This window comes from Maniola jurtina, chromosome 11 (genome assembly GCF_905333055.1).
Source record: "Maniola jurtina chromosome 11, ilManJurt1.1, whole genome shotgun sequence".
Taxonomy (NCBI): domain Eukaryota; kingdom Metazoa; phylum Arthropoda; class Insecta; order Lepidoptera; family Nymphalidae; genus Maniola; species Maniola jurtina.
Window position 1 is genome coordinate 6,312,557 of NC_060039.1, and position 17,551 is coordinate 6,330,107.

Below are 17,551 nucleotides of genomic sequence, written 5' to 3' on the forward strand. Positions count from 1 at the left end.
GCGTGGGCTTAGGGAGATATTTCTTTTGCGTTCACAGTTTACATGTCAGGGGGAGAAATGGAACATTTTGTTGGCCTATAGCATTATTATTTCTCATTTTGTTTTGTTTATTAATACAATTGGCTCGAGGCGCAATATTGATATTCAAGTTTGATGATGACTCCGCCGCGAGTTTTCTCAACCTCTGTATTTTTATGGCTTTTATAACAATTGCTTTCGTTTTGTTTAGGCATCGGCAAAATGTTGATATTGAATATATTACAATAATTTCAACTGACTTAAGGCTATTTCTGTTTTTTATTTCGCTTTTGAGTTATTTGAATGAAAATGTAGTAAATAGGTCATTATATACTATTATTTTATTTTGCGCGTAATTTCTTGTGTACTAATCATGTTAGCTGTGGGTAAATATCATTTCCTGCTTTTTTTATTATATTATTATATGAGGTATAGGTACATTAGGGCGCTTGCCAAGAAGATGATTATTCACTCTTGCTTGGTGAAACCCAAAACCAAGTAGGTACTTAGCGTCATGAAAATAGACTACTAAAGTGTAGATAAGTTAGGGATTATTAAGAAAGCCACATCCCTTGCTAGTTGAAAAGATTTTATCTTAGCCGTCATCACCACTTATCAAGCGAGACTGCAGTTACATGCGAAACTGACATTAAAAAAACAATTTCAAGAACAATGTTCCAACACGCAATCCTACTCATCAAATTATATTTAAACTATACAAAGATGAATGTGCAAAGTATAAACTAACCCATAAGCTAACCCATAGCGCACGAAGATATTTCTCATGGTGAAAACGGAATGACGTGAATAAATAACTTGCAGAAATATCAATTAAACAATTATGCTGTCCGAATGGAATCGCGGGTAATGATAGTGGGCTGTGCTATAACTCAGGCCCATCTGTTCTACGGCTATTTGCCAAGGCACGACATGCGCCTGCGCCGATCCTCGCATTGTAAACGAAACTTTGCATTGTCCTTAACTTCTTTTTATTTATTTTTAAATATTTATAGACTAGCGCTTGGCTGCAATCTAACTTGGTGGCAAGTGATGATACAACCTAAGATGAAGCGCGCCTTCATAAAAGATGCTTATTCACTCTTGACTTGAAGTTACCCATAGGAAAACTGATGCTGGAAGGGCGTTTCAGTTGATAGGTACTTTATGACCGCGATGTTGATCTAATTATTTGAAAAAATCTGAATAGTATAAATAATAAAGATAACTTCAAGTATTGAATTAGACAATTGAGAGATCAGACGCTAAAAAGGCGCTCCGCACTCCACCCACACGATGAGTTCCCAACTCAACACAGTGTATCACAGTGTGACTCGTCGGAAACTCTTCGGATTTTTTTCCTTTCGAGTCACACTGTTATTAGTTGCAAGTAGCAACCTTTTATCCATTAGAATTCTCAACGAGTCACACTGTTACTCTGGATGTGACTTGATGGGAAGAAATTATCCCAACGAGTCATATTTAAGTAAGAGTTGATTTGAATATGATTACAAAGACTTACCTACGCTCGGAACTAATAAATGTTTTAAGTTAGAGTTTATCTTTTACTCTTACTTTTGTTACATTACCATAAAGGTCACGTCACAATATGGTGAAGATACCAATTATACTAAAACCAATTCTAACACCATTTAAACCCCGACCCAAAAAGAGGGGTGTTATAAGTTTGACATCGTAACTCCTAAAGTAATGAACCGATTTTAATTTAGTTTTTTTTTTGTTTGAAAGGTGGCTTGATCGAGAGTGTTCTTAGCTATAACTCAAGGAAATCGGTTCAGACATTTGAAAGTTATCAGCTCTTTTCTAGTTACCGTAACCTTCACTTGTCAGGGGTGTTATAAATTTTTAATTTACACTTTTACTAAATAATAATAAAAATAAAACACGACTACTTTAGTGGGTAATATGCAAACTCTCAAACAAAGCTGACTGATTGACTGATCTATCACCCGCACAGCTCAAACTGACAGAGCGGGTTGTGGCATGCTGCTAATGACGTACACACCCGCTAAGAAAGGATTTTTGAAAATTCAACCTTCAGTAAAATCAGGGTTTAAATTTGTACTTAGTCCACGTGAATGAAGTCGCGGGCATAAGATAGTTTTAAATAACAATAAAGGCGAAAGTTCTAAAGCATTACAGTCTAAATAGTCGATAAAACGAGTTCCTACTAAGTGTTTCAATATTAAATGGCAATATAGGATCAGATTTTTCTCTTTATAGTAGGTATCAGAGGAGTGTAATTCTAAGAGATAAATTTTAAGTAATTGGTTTTTACGCCGTCGATAAAAAAAGCTTTGAGAAACTACTTATCTAAGTAATAATTACGTATCTACAGTTTATGTAGCATTTTATATAATTTTAATGTTTCAGTTTATACTGCAATGAATATCAGACATAAAGTGCGACATAAATAAACATTAAGTACTTACTTATAAAGCAATAACTGGATGCAAGTATGTAAGAACACGTAAGCTAAAAGTACATGGTCACAGAACTAAGAGATAATCGATCTTGCTATACGTCCGATTACGGTGAATCGATTCGCGCGCGATGTTGTCTAATATCGATTATAGCATTTACATCAGTAGGCCTTCCTGCTGGATAATGTCTTTGAGTCCTCACAATATTATAAGCCTTAATTTCATATGTAAATTACTAAATGCTTACGCTTCAAAGATCCTTAATTGCCATTGGCTTCAATGTCTTGCTTAGAATTAGTCATTACTTACCTACATAATAATATCTGATAGTACCTAACTATACCTATTACCTGTAGTTACTATACAAATCTTTATTGATAGATTCTATTTATTTAAATTTTAAAATCGTAATACAAAAATTTCACAACAAAAATTTTAATCAACAGATTCATTAAGAAAAGTGCTGATTGTTCTAATGCTGATTCATTTGAAGAAGAAAAATTTCCTTTTTGCTTCACTTTAATCTGATACATTCCTTAAACATATTTTCATTTAAAGTTATCCTTTAGGCAAATATTATTTTAAGAGTTGGCTGAATTCTTAATTTTAATGGAATATTTGTCATTTTTTAACCAACTTCAAAAAGAAGCAGGATCTCAATTCTCAATGCGATTTCGTACCTAGTCATGCTATCTGATTTGTCATTTAATCTGATTTAGTTACTAAGCACCCGTTGTTCTCAAAAAGTTAATTTTTCTTCATAACAGATGGTTTCTGATTAAAAAAGTCAAGTGGATAGGCACCTTCCTGTTCTTTCTTTCCACAATCACACAACAACCAGACAGACAGACAGGGTCAGACTTATCTTTTACGTACGAGATTTTAATGAATTCTTCACATTACATACCTTTTTCGTAACTGATTTGCCGTTCTTGTTGGCGTGCGTTATCCGCCGCTACTTTGAGGAGTCCCTGGATGTTTCTTAGCAGGGTCTCGGTGGAGGAGACCAGGGTGTCGGCCGTGGGGTCCACGGGCACGTTCGAGGGCGAGCCTTGCGGGGGGTAGCTGACAGGCGCTGGCGACGAATTCGTAGGGAGGTCTCGTTCGCCATCGCTGAGATCTGCTCCTTTTGCAAACAGGAAAATATTTTTTTAATAAACGCATACATTTCTAAAGTCATCATTCACCGTTTCAATGTTGACAAACGGATTGAAAAAGAAACGTAGAGATTAGATTACTAAATCCGACTAGTATCGGCTATGTCCAGTTAAGAAGAAGAAGGCTGGAAACGGAAGCGTCTTTGTATCAATTTCAGTTCATGACAAAATAAATTACACCTTCCCTAGTAGAGCTGGACACTCGTGGCACCTCATGGTTTATGTTTTGTAGATGCAAAATTAGTGAAGAAGCGTTATCGCACTGATTGTGCTTAGTCTGCTTAGCAAACTAGGAATGTACCAATAAAATCTAGTTTATTGCTAGGTATTAAGTGTATCATATAAGCACCTTATATCGCTCGCAGAACTACAAAGTTGACACTATTAGGTGTGCTATTAATTAAATCCTTCGCATTAATTTTGCATGATAGGACAGAACAATATTTTTTATCCGCTGCAATTAATTTATCAATCGCACCGTAAGGAGTCTTAAGGATTCAATATAAACAATCAATAATACACGACAGAGCTTTGCGTGCGTGTATCATTCGCATAACAATTATTATAGAGAGGTACATGGAAATCGCGTGGTACTCCGTACGGTGCTTGCTGCAAGGGCAAGGCCTATTGCATTTGAATGCGACCTAACTTTATTTTGTGTTTATTGACTTCGATTATAAACTTATTAAACCGATCGCACACTACGCGACGCGCAAAAGCCGTACGCGCCAAACAAATCTCCTTCTTTTCTGTAGGTATTTGAATAAATAAATAAATCTTTATTATCTTGACAAAGCAGTGTTTACAAACTTTAGTGTGAGGCCCTGCCTCCTGATGAAATGAAAACTGTGTTTCAGGAAATGAAATGAATGCAAACTCTACTTCATCCGCATTTTATCATGCTTCCGATGCGAGCGACGTAAGATGTTTCGTTTTTAACCCCCGACCCAAAAAGAGGGGTGTTATAAGTTTGACGTGTGTATCTGTGTATCTGTGTGTCTGTGTGTCTGTGTATCTGTGTATCTGTCTGTGGCATCGTAGCGCCTAAACGAATGAACCGATTTTAATTTACTTTTTTTTGTTTGAAAGGTGGCTTGATCGAGAGTGTTCTTAGCTATAATCCAAAAAAATTGGTTCAGCCGTTTAAGAGTTATCAGCTCTTTTCTAGTTTTCTTGTAGAAAAGAAGGTTAGATAACCGTTAGGTTCATAATATTATGTCAATTGACAAATGTTAAGCTGTCAAGATGGACGTTGCCTAAATACATAATTATTTATTTGAAAATGATGTTTTGGAAAACTCAGATACTTAAGATCGTAGGCGCGAAATAGTCCAAGAAAATCAGTTCAGCCGTTTGAAAGTTATCAGCTCTTTTCTAGTTACTGTAACCTTCACTTGTCGGGGGTGTTATAAATTTTTAATTTACACTTGTTAGCATTAATTCATTTAGACACTGAAATGAACAAGTACGCTGGAAGAGGTGTGCCATACGAAATGACAGTTCATTTTCATGCCGATTCCGATATGCGATACCTCGCCCCATTGAGCGACAGTTTAGCGATCCAGCGTACTTATAATATTAGGTAGTAGTCGTCAGCGCATAAAGAGCATCAGATTCTTGCAGTAAGTTATTGAAATATTTGTTTCATAAAAGGAAACCTTGCAAATTGAATAACGAAGTCATTAATCATCAATCATTTCACGGAATAATAAAAAGGAATTACCTATTGTAATGAAAAGATTAATGTATATAATATATATTTATTTAAACTACCTTTATTGAACAATATGACAATAGCAACTTTCTTTTTAGTAAAGATAAAACTGAAGAGAAACACATTGAATCTTGGCGAGTAAGGGTAGCTCAATTTACAAGTTGTCTTGCCGATACTAGTCGGAATAAGGACATGTTAAGCCATTCGACACCGAATGGGCTGTCTCTAAACCGATTTATATATTCTCCGATGCACTGTACCGCTAGTTGTTCCTTTTGCGATTCAAGTCAAGCTCCAATACTACTAATTATAACGGTGAAAGTATCTTCGGCCCTGTGCTGTTTAACATTAATGCTATTTACAATAAACACGAATGTAATTAACTTATTTGGATTCGAGATAAAATTAACTTAATTGAAATGAGCGGGCTCAAATAAGTAACAGACGTAACTTAAAAAAAAGAAAGCGTTTCGATTGGCGTCTCTCACGGCCCAAAGTAATCTATCGATACATTTAATTTAACTGACAAGATAGTGAACGCTCATCATATAATGAAGACAACATCGTTTCGTCATTGTCGATGCGCACGATAGCACTTTCGAGTTGTCACAACACCATCTTCCTAATAAGACCAATTAACAAAATTCTAAACGAGGCGAGCGAACGAAAATGAACTTAACGACCTTGAAATTAAAAATTCAGTTCGATTCATAATTATTCGTGACTAATAAAAGCATACGGATATAAAACAAAAATCGGGTCACAAACAAGTGTGATGATTGAAAGTCGGAGGTAATATCGGATCGAAAAAGATCAAAGTTGAATGACATGGGCGTTAACGAAAAGCTTTTTGTGATGATCTTGAAGGTGTCAACTAAACGGATTATATACAAAATATTATACGAATACAAGTGTAAATTAAAAATTTATGACACCCCCGACAAGTGAAGGTAACTGTAACTAGAAAAGAGCTTATAACTTTCAAACGGCTGAACCGATTTTCTTGGATTATAGCTAAGAACACTCTAGATCAAGCCACCTTTCAAACAAAAAAAAACTAAATTAAAATTGGTTCATTAGTTTAGGAGCTACGATGCTACAGACAGATACACAGATACACAGACACACAGATACACAGACACACACGTCAAACTTATAACACCCCTCTTTTTGGGTCGGGGGTTAAAAAGCATTTCTAAAACACGGATACTAATACCTGAAAACAAAATTACTAACTGGAAATGTCGAAGTATCTGTTAATAACTCAGTTTTCGTAGTATGCCTACTAGGAAAACTACACTTTCCCACGCTAGTTATAACTACTTAGCCATTGACAATCGCAATACACGTAATACATTGCTTATTGTTTTACGAATTTGCCTATTGTAAGCTTCAACTATTTACTTTTTGATATCACTGTTATGATTTGCCATATCGTTTATACATGGTATTCATATTCATCAAATATTTGACGTAACTTAGCGATTGGTAACCTTTTGGGGCAAAGTATTTCTCCATAATGAAACCTTTGCTTGTAAAATTATTATTAGTATTATACCTATGTTTGCATCTAGAGGCTATAAATCGTCATCGGTAACTTTACTATTTACATAATATCAGTAATTTTTTTTCATTTTCTCGTTGTCGTCTTTGATCTAAGATGTTTCAGGCAAGGTGTAAAATTGAATGCATTATTTTAAGTGCTATTCATATATCATTAAAGTTGATCGTGGCTTATACTCGTAATAAGATTTTATTATATCGAACCATTATAAGTAAACGTGCCGTGCTGTGGGATCGAGACGCGAAATCATTTAGGAACTAGCAATCAAGGTACATTTGCAACGAATAACACCAATTCTTACTTCCTCTATTTCTGTAATAGAAGGAACAATTACCAAGATAGCATTTATTTTTCAACGTGCCTACATTTATAGACCAGCTGTAATTATACGCAAATAAACGTACATAGGTTAGTCATCGGATTACAAAGTAAGAAGAAGCAGTTTTTACCTTTAAGTACTTTATGGTCTTTAAAATAAAAGGTGCTTTTATTGCCGATAATTTCTGAACTATGAATGTCGAAGGGTTTGCAACTATTACTGGGTAATTTTGTTGAGCGTAATATGATGTTTATATCGGACGGGTGGTACAAGCTAGTGCTAATGCAACACGGGTACTTTCTTGTCCTATCTGTGATTACGGGTAATGAAACTTATTAAGAAGATCAATTTTCAATAAACGTGCCAACGTCCCAACTAAAAATAACATGGGTAAGCACTGGGGAAAACAGAAACAATCGGAAACTCGGGCCCGATCCTAATAGCTTACCTCAGAGATTTGCTTGTACAGTTTATGCGCAACGTAGCGTGAAAACTGTACAATTAACCACACAGGTACCTACTCAGTGCGTATGTAATATGTATGGCATACACATTCAGTTGGTATGCACTCTTCTAGCGATGAAGCATTATATCAGTGAAAATACTGAAATACTGTTTTTACTAATAGGTGTCTATTCGGTTGTACACAAACCTTCTAAGGGCTGATTTCCAATCAGCCCTAAATAAACGAAATTGACAGATTTAAAAACAATACAATCTTTTACAAGTTACCTTGAAATAGGATAGGATTACTTTTAAACCTGCCAATTAGGTTTAAGATTTGTGTTCTACCGAATAGACACCAATATCTCACCGTCATCTTCGTCTTTGACATTATGGTCGTCCTGATCGGACAGGACCGCGTCGCTCTCATCGGTATGAGAGCGCGGGGAGGCCGCCGCGGCTGTGGAAGGTATGCGCGGAGGTTGCGGCGTGCGGCGGGAGGCGGCGGAACTGCGCCCGCTCGCCGAACCTTCGCCCCGCTCCGCACGGTCCCGCTCCGATCGCTCGCGCTCTCCGGAACCAGATTTCGATAGGTTTAGCACAGGACTGTGGCCTGGAGAGGAACCTGAATAAGAAGAAATAAAAATTACTCGATCTTGTCCCCTCTTCACCCTTTACGACCGTACCACAACACACTGGACGAGTTTCCACCCTCGACATTACTCATCTACACGCTCGAAACGTTTTGTGACATTATTCTTCACTAGCTGATACCCACGACTTCGTCCATCCGTCAATCAGGAGTGATTTTGATCAAGTGTTGTGCATATAATGAAAAAAGAAGAACGAGAAAATCTAGGTGCAGTATTTGCGTATGGAGTACGTACGTATTTGTATTCAGAAACACATTTTTATAAGCTAGAGAATCCTCAAGTACTAAAAAGCTGTACAAGAGGTGTCATATAAACCATATTATATTATTTGACTCTACGACAAGTTCTGGGGGTTCTTTTATTTTCTTTTCCTAAAACCGAATGCAACGCTGCTTTAGTTCAATAAAATTAATTCAACTACTAGTATTCTCACCATTATGTGAACCCTCGCGCGCCTTGTCCATTGCTATAACACGTTCTATATCCCCCCGTTCATCACGCAACCTGTAACAATGTAAATTTCCTTTCAATTTGTTGAAACTACAATCAGTCTAAGCATAAACAATGCTGTAAAGTCTATAACTGAAACTAATAAACTACATCGCTGAATTCCTGAAAACAACTGTTCTATATTTATTAACTGAATCTTCTGTATTTTTCAGATCTCTTAAAATTTTGTCATGTATGAATCAACCAAGGTACCAAATGAATGAGTTCAACCACAAAGATTTGATTTATAAAATATATACTTAATTCCTAAATCATTTTACGGAAATCATCAAAATATTATGTAATTATTTATAGTTTTATATGCAGAAAACAATCATAATATTTTCTTATTTAATTTCTTCCTTATGTCAAGAAATTTTATGAAGTAATTTAACTCTTATTATTCAATTACTCAAAAGCTAATAACAGATTTGAAAGATAAATAAAAAGAAAATTCATCCAAATTATAATCTAGATACGGGCGTTTTATAAACCCAATCTCATGCGTACAAACTCGCAGAAATATCACCTACATCGGTATATTAGTACACAAAGAATTTATTATCAAAACAGAGTAAGTACAGAGCTTATAATATTGTGTAGAGCTTGATATCCAGAGCAGTAAGACGGAAGGGTATGAAGAACTCGTGACTTGGAGGCGAGCCCTGAGGCGCGACGCTTCCGTGTGTTATTATTTTGTCGCGTTTCGGATATGTTACTCCTAGGAACTTCACTCTCATGTTCTTATAACATTTTAGTAAAGTGTATAAATAAAGTTACATTTGCATTTAAATTTTCCTGTACAGCCTATTAATATTACCTACAAGCTAAAGGTTTTGAATCGAGATATTTAATTGAATCACAGCTTAGGAACCTATTCAGACATAAACATGCGCATAAAATGTAGATAAGTATAAGTACAAACTATTCAGACAGACATCAACAAACAACTTTAAATAGGCTAGATACGTTCAACTACTGCAAAATTCCTTCAAAGATCAAAGTAACATTCATTTTATAGAGTCCATCTCTACTACTATGATTGGTTCATAGAGTACCTCTAAGGCGTAACGCACATCGGCAGTATGAAGTGGGATCAAGGCGCATCATTAAGTTTTTTTTTTTGTTTTTTTTTTTGACAATTCGAAACTAACTTATCTTTACTTTAGCGTAAAGGCGGTGGTGCGCGGCTAGCCCTAAGGGTATATTCCCACTGATGCAGAGCTGGGTGGAGTGGAGCGGAGAAGAGCAGTGAAAAGTGGCAAGTATTTCCATTGAAGCGGAGCGGGGCGGAGTGAAGCTGAGCTGAGCTGAACGGATTAAAGCTGCATTGAACCGTGTTCCGATCAGTCAAATCTGTATACCCTACCCGCCGCGCCGTACCGTCCCGCTTCCCTCCGCTTCGCGCCAACTGCTTGATTCAGTTCTGTTTGCGTGTTTCCATATATTTTATTTGATAGTCCGCTCCACTCCACTTACACTGTTTCCACTGATGCGGAGTGGAGATTTCGAGCACTGTGATTGGTCAATTCAAGGTCCGCCCCGCTCCACTCCACTCCGCCCAGCTCCGCGTCAGTGGAAACGCACCCTAAGGCAGAGGTCCTTTGGGTTTCCTCCGTATGTTGCTTCCAATATAAGTGCCACAATTTCTAGTTAAAATAAATAGTTCTGAGTTAAGTTGTTAACAAATAGCAAGCCATGGCTCTCCTTCACAGCGTCTGTAGGTATGCGTTGACCCTGAATACAAGTTGTGACAGCGCATATCAAACGATGACGCTGGTTAAGCAATGTGAACCTCGGTCGGTTACTAAGCAGTGGCCAGTGGGATACCACCTTTGGGAGTCTGAAATCCGAATTTGACATGAGAAATTACTTGTTACTACCGTGGACCGTGGTCAAATATATAACGATCGTGCTAGTCTACGAAGTCAATGAACAAAGCGAATGATATGTCAGCACCTCGTTATAGATACAATCGAAAATCATAAATACCGCCAATCGGACACGCCACAACGCAAAACGAATCCAAACAAAGCCACTGACAAACAGTTTTATCATTTGAAACCATAAAGCATGCTACCCACTGAGTTGCGGAGCTACCACAAAGGGAAAAGTATAATATTATAAGACCCCGCTGAGATCTTTTGTGAGCGGATGAAGACGGTATGTGTAATCATTTTGTACGGATCCGAACCGCTACCCTAATTCCGTAGGTTCTTTTTGATTGTGAGTTATCGGTCTTTTGATGCTTCCGTTTCATTTCATTCTGTGCAAATGTTTGCAATTGTTTTTATGGTAATGAATTGTACGAAACGATCTGTTTATAGAAAATCTTCTCTTTTCGTCTTAGAATTTATAGAAAGAAAAATCTTTACTCGAGGCAATACCTAATATTATAGTACAATAATACATTAATCAATGTATACACTGCGGGCATTGTAAAATATAACAAATATCGTCTCGTACAGCAGTGTAACACGTTGAATAGCTAGGCCTCTCAGTTTGTGTTAAGGACATCGGGACCTCAGTCAATAACCTCTATGGCGCATATCAGAGGTACCAGATGCCCCAAAGCTGATTTTCAGAGCGGCCTTGTTTAGCGAACGTCTCTGACATAGGATATAAAATACTTATATAACTTTGCCGATTTAAATGAAATAATTTTTATTATATAATTAAGAAATAATGAAAAGTGTTTTAAGGAATCGTGATCCATTACGAGTATGAGTCAGTATATTCATAATAAAAAAACACAGATCTTGAAAAATGATTTACCTTGTCGGAACCAATTTCGCTCATTTCAAAGGGGTTAATGCTACAATTTTTGCCCAGTAATGCCTTTTGAGCATTTGAATATAAATGACGTCTGAAAGTGAAATGTAACATACATAATAAGTGGCTGTTTTAAGCCTTCGCGGAACCCTTTTGTGGATTACAGAGTAATTTTGGGGGAGAGATAACTCACAAAATGATTCAATACTATACAGGTATAATATTTAAGAGATGCGTTTCGTTCATATTTTGGATTATTATATTAGAATTCGGCATCAGGGTATTTTCTCTCAAGAGGAGTAAAACCGGATGTAGGTGTAGTTTTTTCAAAATAGAACTAAATTAGGGCTACTTGCGTCAAAATTTTGACTCCTACCAATGACGTCAAAGCCTCAACGTTTTGTGAAGTTCTTTAACTGTCGTGAACTGTGAACAAAAATATTAATTAACCTCTCATAACCAATGCTCTACGTATTAGTGCTCTATGCGTGAACCCTCGAAATGGAGTCGTTTGCTACTTTACTGACGAGTCACGGAACTCAGTTTGAATTTAATACATTTTTTATTTCCACCGCTATCAAAATGGTAATTTTCGCAACTTACAACATTTGAACTCCGTAAGTCGAATTCTGAAAATTATAAGTAGGACGCTACCTAATAATATGAATTGAAGTGTGAAGTGGTAGATTATATTATTTTGACGATTCAAAAGCACTTGTAAAAGTTTAATTGAATAAAAATATTTTGAATTTTGAATAACAAACTGTAGGTATACTTAATTAAACCCTAATTCGATTTCTTTGCATTTATAACATACTTAGAGTTTCGTAGTTTCTCAAAATTTCAACTATGGATCCTTAATCCAAACCTACGCGTAGTAACTTGTATATAGATAATAAGAGTTTATACTACGTTTCACATTTAATATTTTGAACAATCGTGTTGTCAAATAAATTCAAAAAACCCCCAACACAAAACTCTCTAAAAAGTAAATAACTTTCAAACGGCTGAACCGATTTTCTTTTATTATAGCTAAGAACACTCTCGATCAAGCCATCTTTCAAACAAAAAACAACTAAATTAAAATCGGTTCATTCGTTTAGGAGCTACGATGCCACAGACAGATACACAAACACACAGATACACACGTCAAACTTATAACACCACTCTTTTTGGGTTGGGGGTTAAAAAAAGAAGAGGACAATTTTATTTTTTTTATAGCAACGTTTTTTCCGTCTTTCCTGCTTACACAGTGGCGTTGAATTCTTCGTACAAAACAAGTAAATCAATAAACTTTTTATCAATTACTTTCGAAAACAGGATATTATTTGACAATCCAACTTAAACGAATTGAAAATAAATGAGATCTCCCATCCTGAACGAATCCAAAAGAAATGCCCAGATCATCACAGTCCGATCGGACAAAAGATAACGCCTGTATCAATAAAGTAATAAATTATTTCCACTTCCTTCGTTTTATTTCCATCATCACAAAACTGTTAATGTGATCGATGATGTTTGGAATTTGTAAAGTTCATTTGAAACGTTAATATTTTTAATCAATTAAATTTTTTTGAGTAAGCTTAGTTTTTGTCATCCATATGCAACTAAAATGATACGTAATAACCTATTAACAATTCAACGGCAGCTAAACCAAACCTATAAATAACAAATACTCTAATGAATGAATTCGAGTAAAGGACTGATTTTTTTCCTTTTGACTGACGTTGAAAATTTATGGAGATCCATCAAATTAGTAACATCTTTCATCATCATATTTACTTTAAATAAAACAAATCATATTTAAAAAAAACAAAATATAGTTCTAATCAGCACGAATTTAGCATTTTTTTTTCTTAAAAAAAACCGGCAATCTTTAGAAGTACCAAAATATTGTATACCCTAACAAACATTGTGTAGCGTTTTAGCTCTTAAATCTGCCAAATTAAATTAGCCATCACAGGCAGGTAAATAGGAGGATCGCACTACCAAATCTATTTAATTTTATGTGCATGCATATGATTCTATCGCAAACATCAAATGGATATGCAAATGCTCCACTAGCGAAATTATGAAGGTTAACTAAGTTAGTTAACGTTAACCATTGCCATTACAGGGCGGCCAGTGGCCTAAACAGATATTCCGGAGCCACGAGCGCGGACAATGCGATGCAATCACCACCCGAGCCAATGTACGCTGATTAGTTAATTCTGAACCGTTCATACTGCCTAATATTGCAGCTCCACGATCAGAACCGTTCTTGTATGCATAATCTGATTATCGTAAGTATTATGAAGCTTTTAACCGTGTCGCTAATTCACACGAGAACATTGAAACCGATAAAATACGTTCAAATACTCATTTAGATCACACGAGTCTGACTATCATCACAGCAAATGCAACTCCACCAAAAATCTAACAAAAGAGGCATGATTGCAAACAAATTATAAATAGCAACAATAATTAAAATCTATGCACCAGCAACCGGTGACCCCGCCGTACAAACGAAGGAAGCACAACTATCGACCCACTATCGACCAAATCTGTGTAATTACACGTCACGCACACAAACTCAACATAAATTCTACGAAACTGGCCACTTAACACCTTCCGATACGCATTTGACACAACGTAGTGATTATATTTTTTTGTTTGACACTTCAATGAAATAATTTAATTTTAAATCGTATCGTAATCGTGCTGTGCAAATTACACAACTTCAAATTGAAGTCTAGGGTTGTCAGAAAATAAATGGGGTAATTTTGCCTAAAAATGAGCAATTTTTTTTTCATTATATTTAGACAAATTTATATTTTATTTTTGATGACAATTATAATATAACTAAGCGAAAAAGGCTGTTTTGTTAATTAAAAGATTTTAAATTGATATTGAAATTTAACTAAAACAAAACTTATTACTAAATTGTAGTACATTTAATATACCAGTCTCCGTCATAATAGCTGCATGCCAAATTTATCATGAAGTACCTAGGTACCTACGTAATTGGTGTACGTACGTTGGACAGATAAAAACATACGTTTTTATCTGTCCAACGTACTTACCATGTTGTCTTCTATGTTTTTTGTAAATGTATATGTTTGTGTGTGCAATAAATAAATAAATAAATAGGTAATCAAAATCTTACTACATTAATAATATTATTTAGTTATAGTTAGTCCATGATAGGTAGTAGTATTGGCATCACTCAGAAAAGCAGGTATTATTTAAATATTTTTATCGAATTATTGGAATGTCCTCTCCAAAACCAACACAAAAAAACACAAGTTTAATGTGTAAGGTTATCCGAGAGTAATAATCTAAACAAACTAATGCCAAAATAAGTAATTTAATTAGAGCGTGATTGCTATCACAACATCTAATTATCCAGTTCACAATCCAAATACCGAAAATATGCGATATCGCTCCGAATCTCAGAAGGAGACTAAACTAAAACCTTCGAAACGCCCGTATTTATGCAAGTTCAATCTTGTTGGCCTCCTAGCAACAGATTGTATGACATCGAATGAGCGAAATATCGATTTTATCAAACTACCTGCATTAGATAAATTAATAATTTTATATTATTTTTGACAACTCAAATCAATTTTTAAAAATAACCTTACAGTAGGCACCCACCAAAACAACCTTAGCGACGAACGGAGGACTCGTCACGCGTGATGTGGTCAAAGATGGGACGCTATACGGATAGCTAGAATATTTATCTTTATTTCGGTATTTTTTAAGGTCATAAATGTCAGAAAACACAAGACAAATAAAATATGAACCCATTTTGAATAAATAACTTTGAATTTGGCTTAGAGAAAAAAAAAACCGCTACCCAAGAGCCGCTTTGTGTAATTTGGTAAGAGATCTACGATATAGGGATGTAAACTTGCCCGGTGTATAACACCAAAAGTAGTGAATAGTCTACTAACCCTGCGAGATACGCTAAATAAAATCGCTAACTGGTACATACTTGGATTATTATTAAATATTTTTAGTGAATATATTGCGTTTTTATATTTGACTTTTTAACTTTTTTATTTTTAACTGTCAGGATACGATTATATAGTAAACATGGTGATGGGCACCCTGTTAAGCAGAGATTTTCAATAAGGCCAGAGGCCCTATACTGTAATTAATCAAAATTATGTAAAAACAGAGTAGGTAAATTTTAATACGTTGCAATCGATAAATTATTATTTTCTAGCATCGAACATCCATCGATTTGTAACTATCATAATAAAGACTAATCTAATGAGATCTCATTTTTTAATAATCATCGTGAAAGGGAAAAATAGGGAAAAATAGGAAAATAGGCAAATTTTCATATGTGAATGGTATCATTTCATAACGCACACATACTCATCAACTGACAGTTCCCCTGCTTCATTTGACTTTTCGGAGCATACCATCCTGAGTATTTATTCATCCAAGTGCACCAGTAGTTCCTCCAATTTGCATTGCGTGGAATCGATTAAGAAAATCAAATCCTCTCGGAGCGTCACTGCGTAAAACATTTGCTTGACACCCAAATCAAAAATCGTTTTAGCTCACCCTCCCGAGGGGAGATTGGGGAAGCGTCGACGCCTCAACATTTATTATTTCAGACATATCACTCACATGCAAAACAAACTCCGTCCGATCCATCAAAAAGTTTCCTTTCCCCCGTCTCCTCTTCGACACAAATCGAGTGTGTAAGTACTGCGGTTTGGAACTAGGGTCATACCATACATTCCGGGAGTCTACGACTTCACAAAGAATTTACTCAATTGTTCTGTTTCCCCTTGAGCGACGTATGATTAATTTGCGGCAACAACCTCATTATTAACTTACTGTTTAAGCGAAATCAGGGTACAACAATACAATAAATTAGTGGAGCTGCTCTTAAGCAAGTGCAATTATACAAATAAATAACTCGTTTTATAATTAAGTACATTTTGATATTTACTTTTTGCCAATATGGCTTAGCCTACATAAAAAGAACTGCTTTATTGCAAAGTGGTTGTCGTTTTGTAACACGCTGGTTAATTATAAAATTCAGTTGGACTTTCTAATAAGCATGATTATGTTTTTAGACACTATATTAATAACTGAGTCTATACAAGTTTACTTTTAGACAAACAGAAATTATTTAACAAGAATTTTGCTCCATGTGTTTTCTAATCAACCAAGTAGAAAATGATAAATTTCTATTACAGACGCATGACTCTCCTAAATTTCTTTACTATAATCCCGAATCTTGAATAAGACTGTAGACAGATATACCAACAAAATAAATAAGCTTGCTCATCCAAAGAAAATCAAGAAATGAGCATTGTAACCCCCCGTAACAGTCAACAAAGCTTCGAAGAAAATCGAGCGAAAAAAGGCTAAAAACACCTTAGGGGTTTACTAATCGAATAAAAAATATCAGCGGCCGATGCCAATGTATGGGGGAGAAATGGAATAAATTATAAAGAAAATACAAGTAGCAAGGGGCTGTAAGCAAGCAAAAAGTTATATGCTTATGCAGATAACAGACCTTATGTTTTGTCTTATTTGAAAGCATTATTCACGAGTTATAAAAAATAAGGAAATTGAATTTGGTTTACTGCTGACATAGCGTAAAGGTGTATTCCTCAAGATCGGTCATTGTGGACTTGAATACATGCAAAAAGTCGGACCCACACCTAGTTGGGACAGCAGCGTTAAGTCGAAGAAGAGGAAGTCGTGTAGACTATTTTGTCAGCTAATTCTACTCGCAGGGTATGTTTTTCTTACATTTTTATGTTTTTTTATAACATAAAGATTTATCTAGATAAAAAATTGTCTTGAATTGTCTATGAAGTCTTTTTTTTGACTATCGCCTTATAATAGGCGATAGTCAAAAATCAGTTAGGTACTTATTTTTTATCTATATTTCAAATTCAAAAAGATAATACCGCAAACAAGGTTATCAATGTGAAAGGAGAAAAGATAAACACTTAGGGCAGAAAAA

The 17,551-nt window shown here is 35.5% G+C and overlaps 1 protein-coding gene across 9 annotated transcripts in view; it reads right to left on the reverse strand.

The window, feature by feature from the left end:
* Positions 1 to 17,551, reverse strand: part of LOC123869929 (dachshund homolog 2) — a 194,729-nt gene that overhangs the window by 65,355 nt on the left and 111,823 nt on the right. For 6 of the 9 annotated variants that reach the window (XM_045913030.1, XM_045913028.1, XM_045913027.1 and 3 more), the window contains 3 exons: positions 8,744 to 8,814; positions 8,028 to 8,282; positions 3,367 to 3,585 (listed from right to left, as the gene is read on the reverse strand). In XM_045913030.1, the coding sequence (XP_045768986.1) occupies positions 3,367 to 3,585; positions 8,028 to 8,282; positions 8,744 to 8,814 (545 nt within the window). The remainder of the gene's footprint in view (positions 1 to 3,366; positions 3,586 to 8,027; positions 8,283 to 8,743; positions 8,815 to 17,551) is intronic. The other 3 variants (XM_045913029.1, XM_045913031.1, XM_045913024.1) reach the window with 1 other exon arrangement.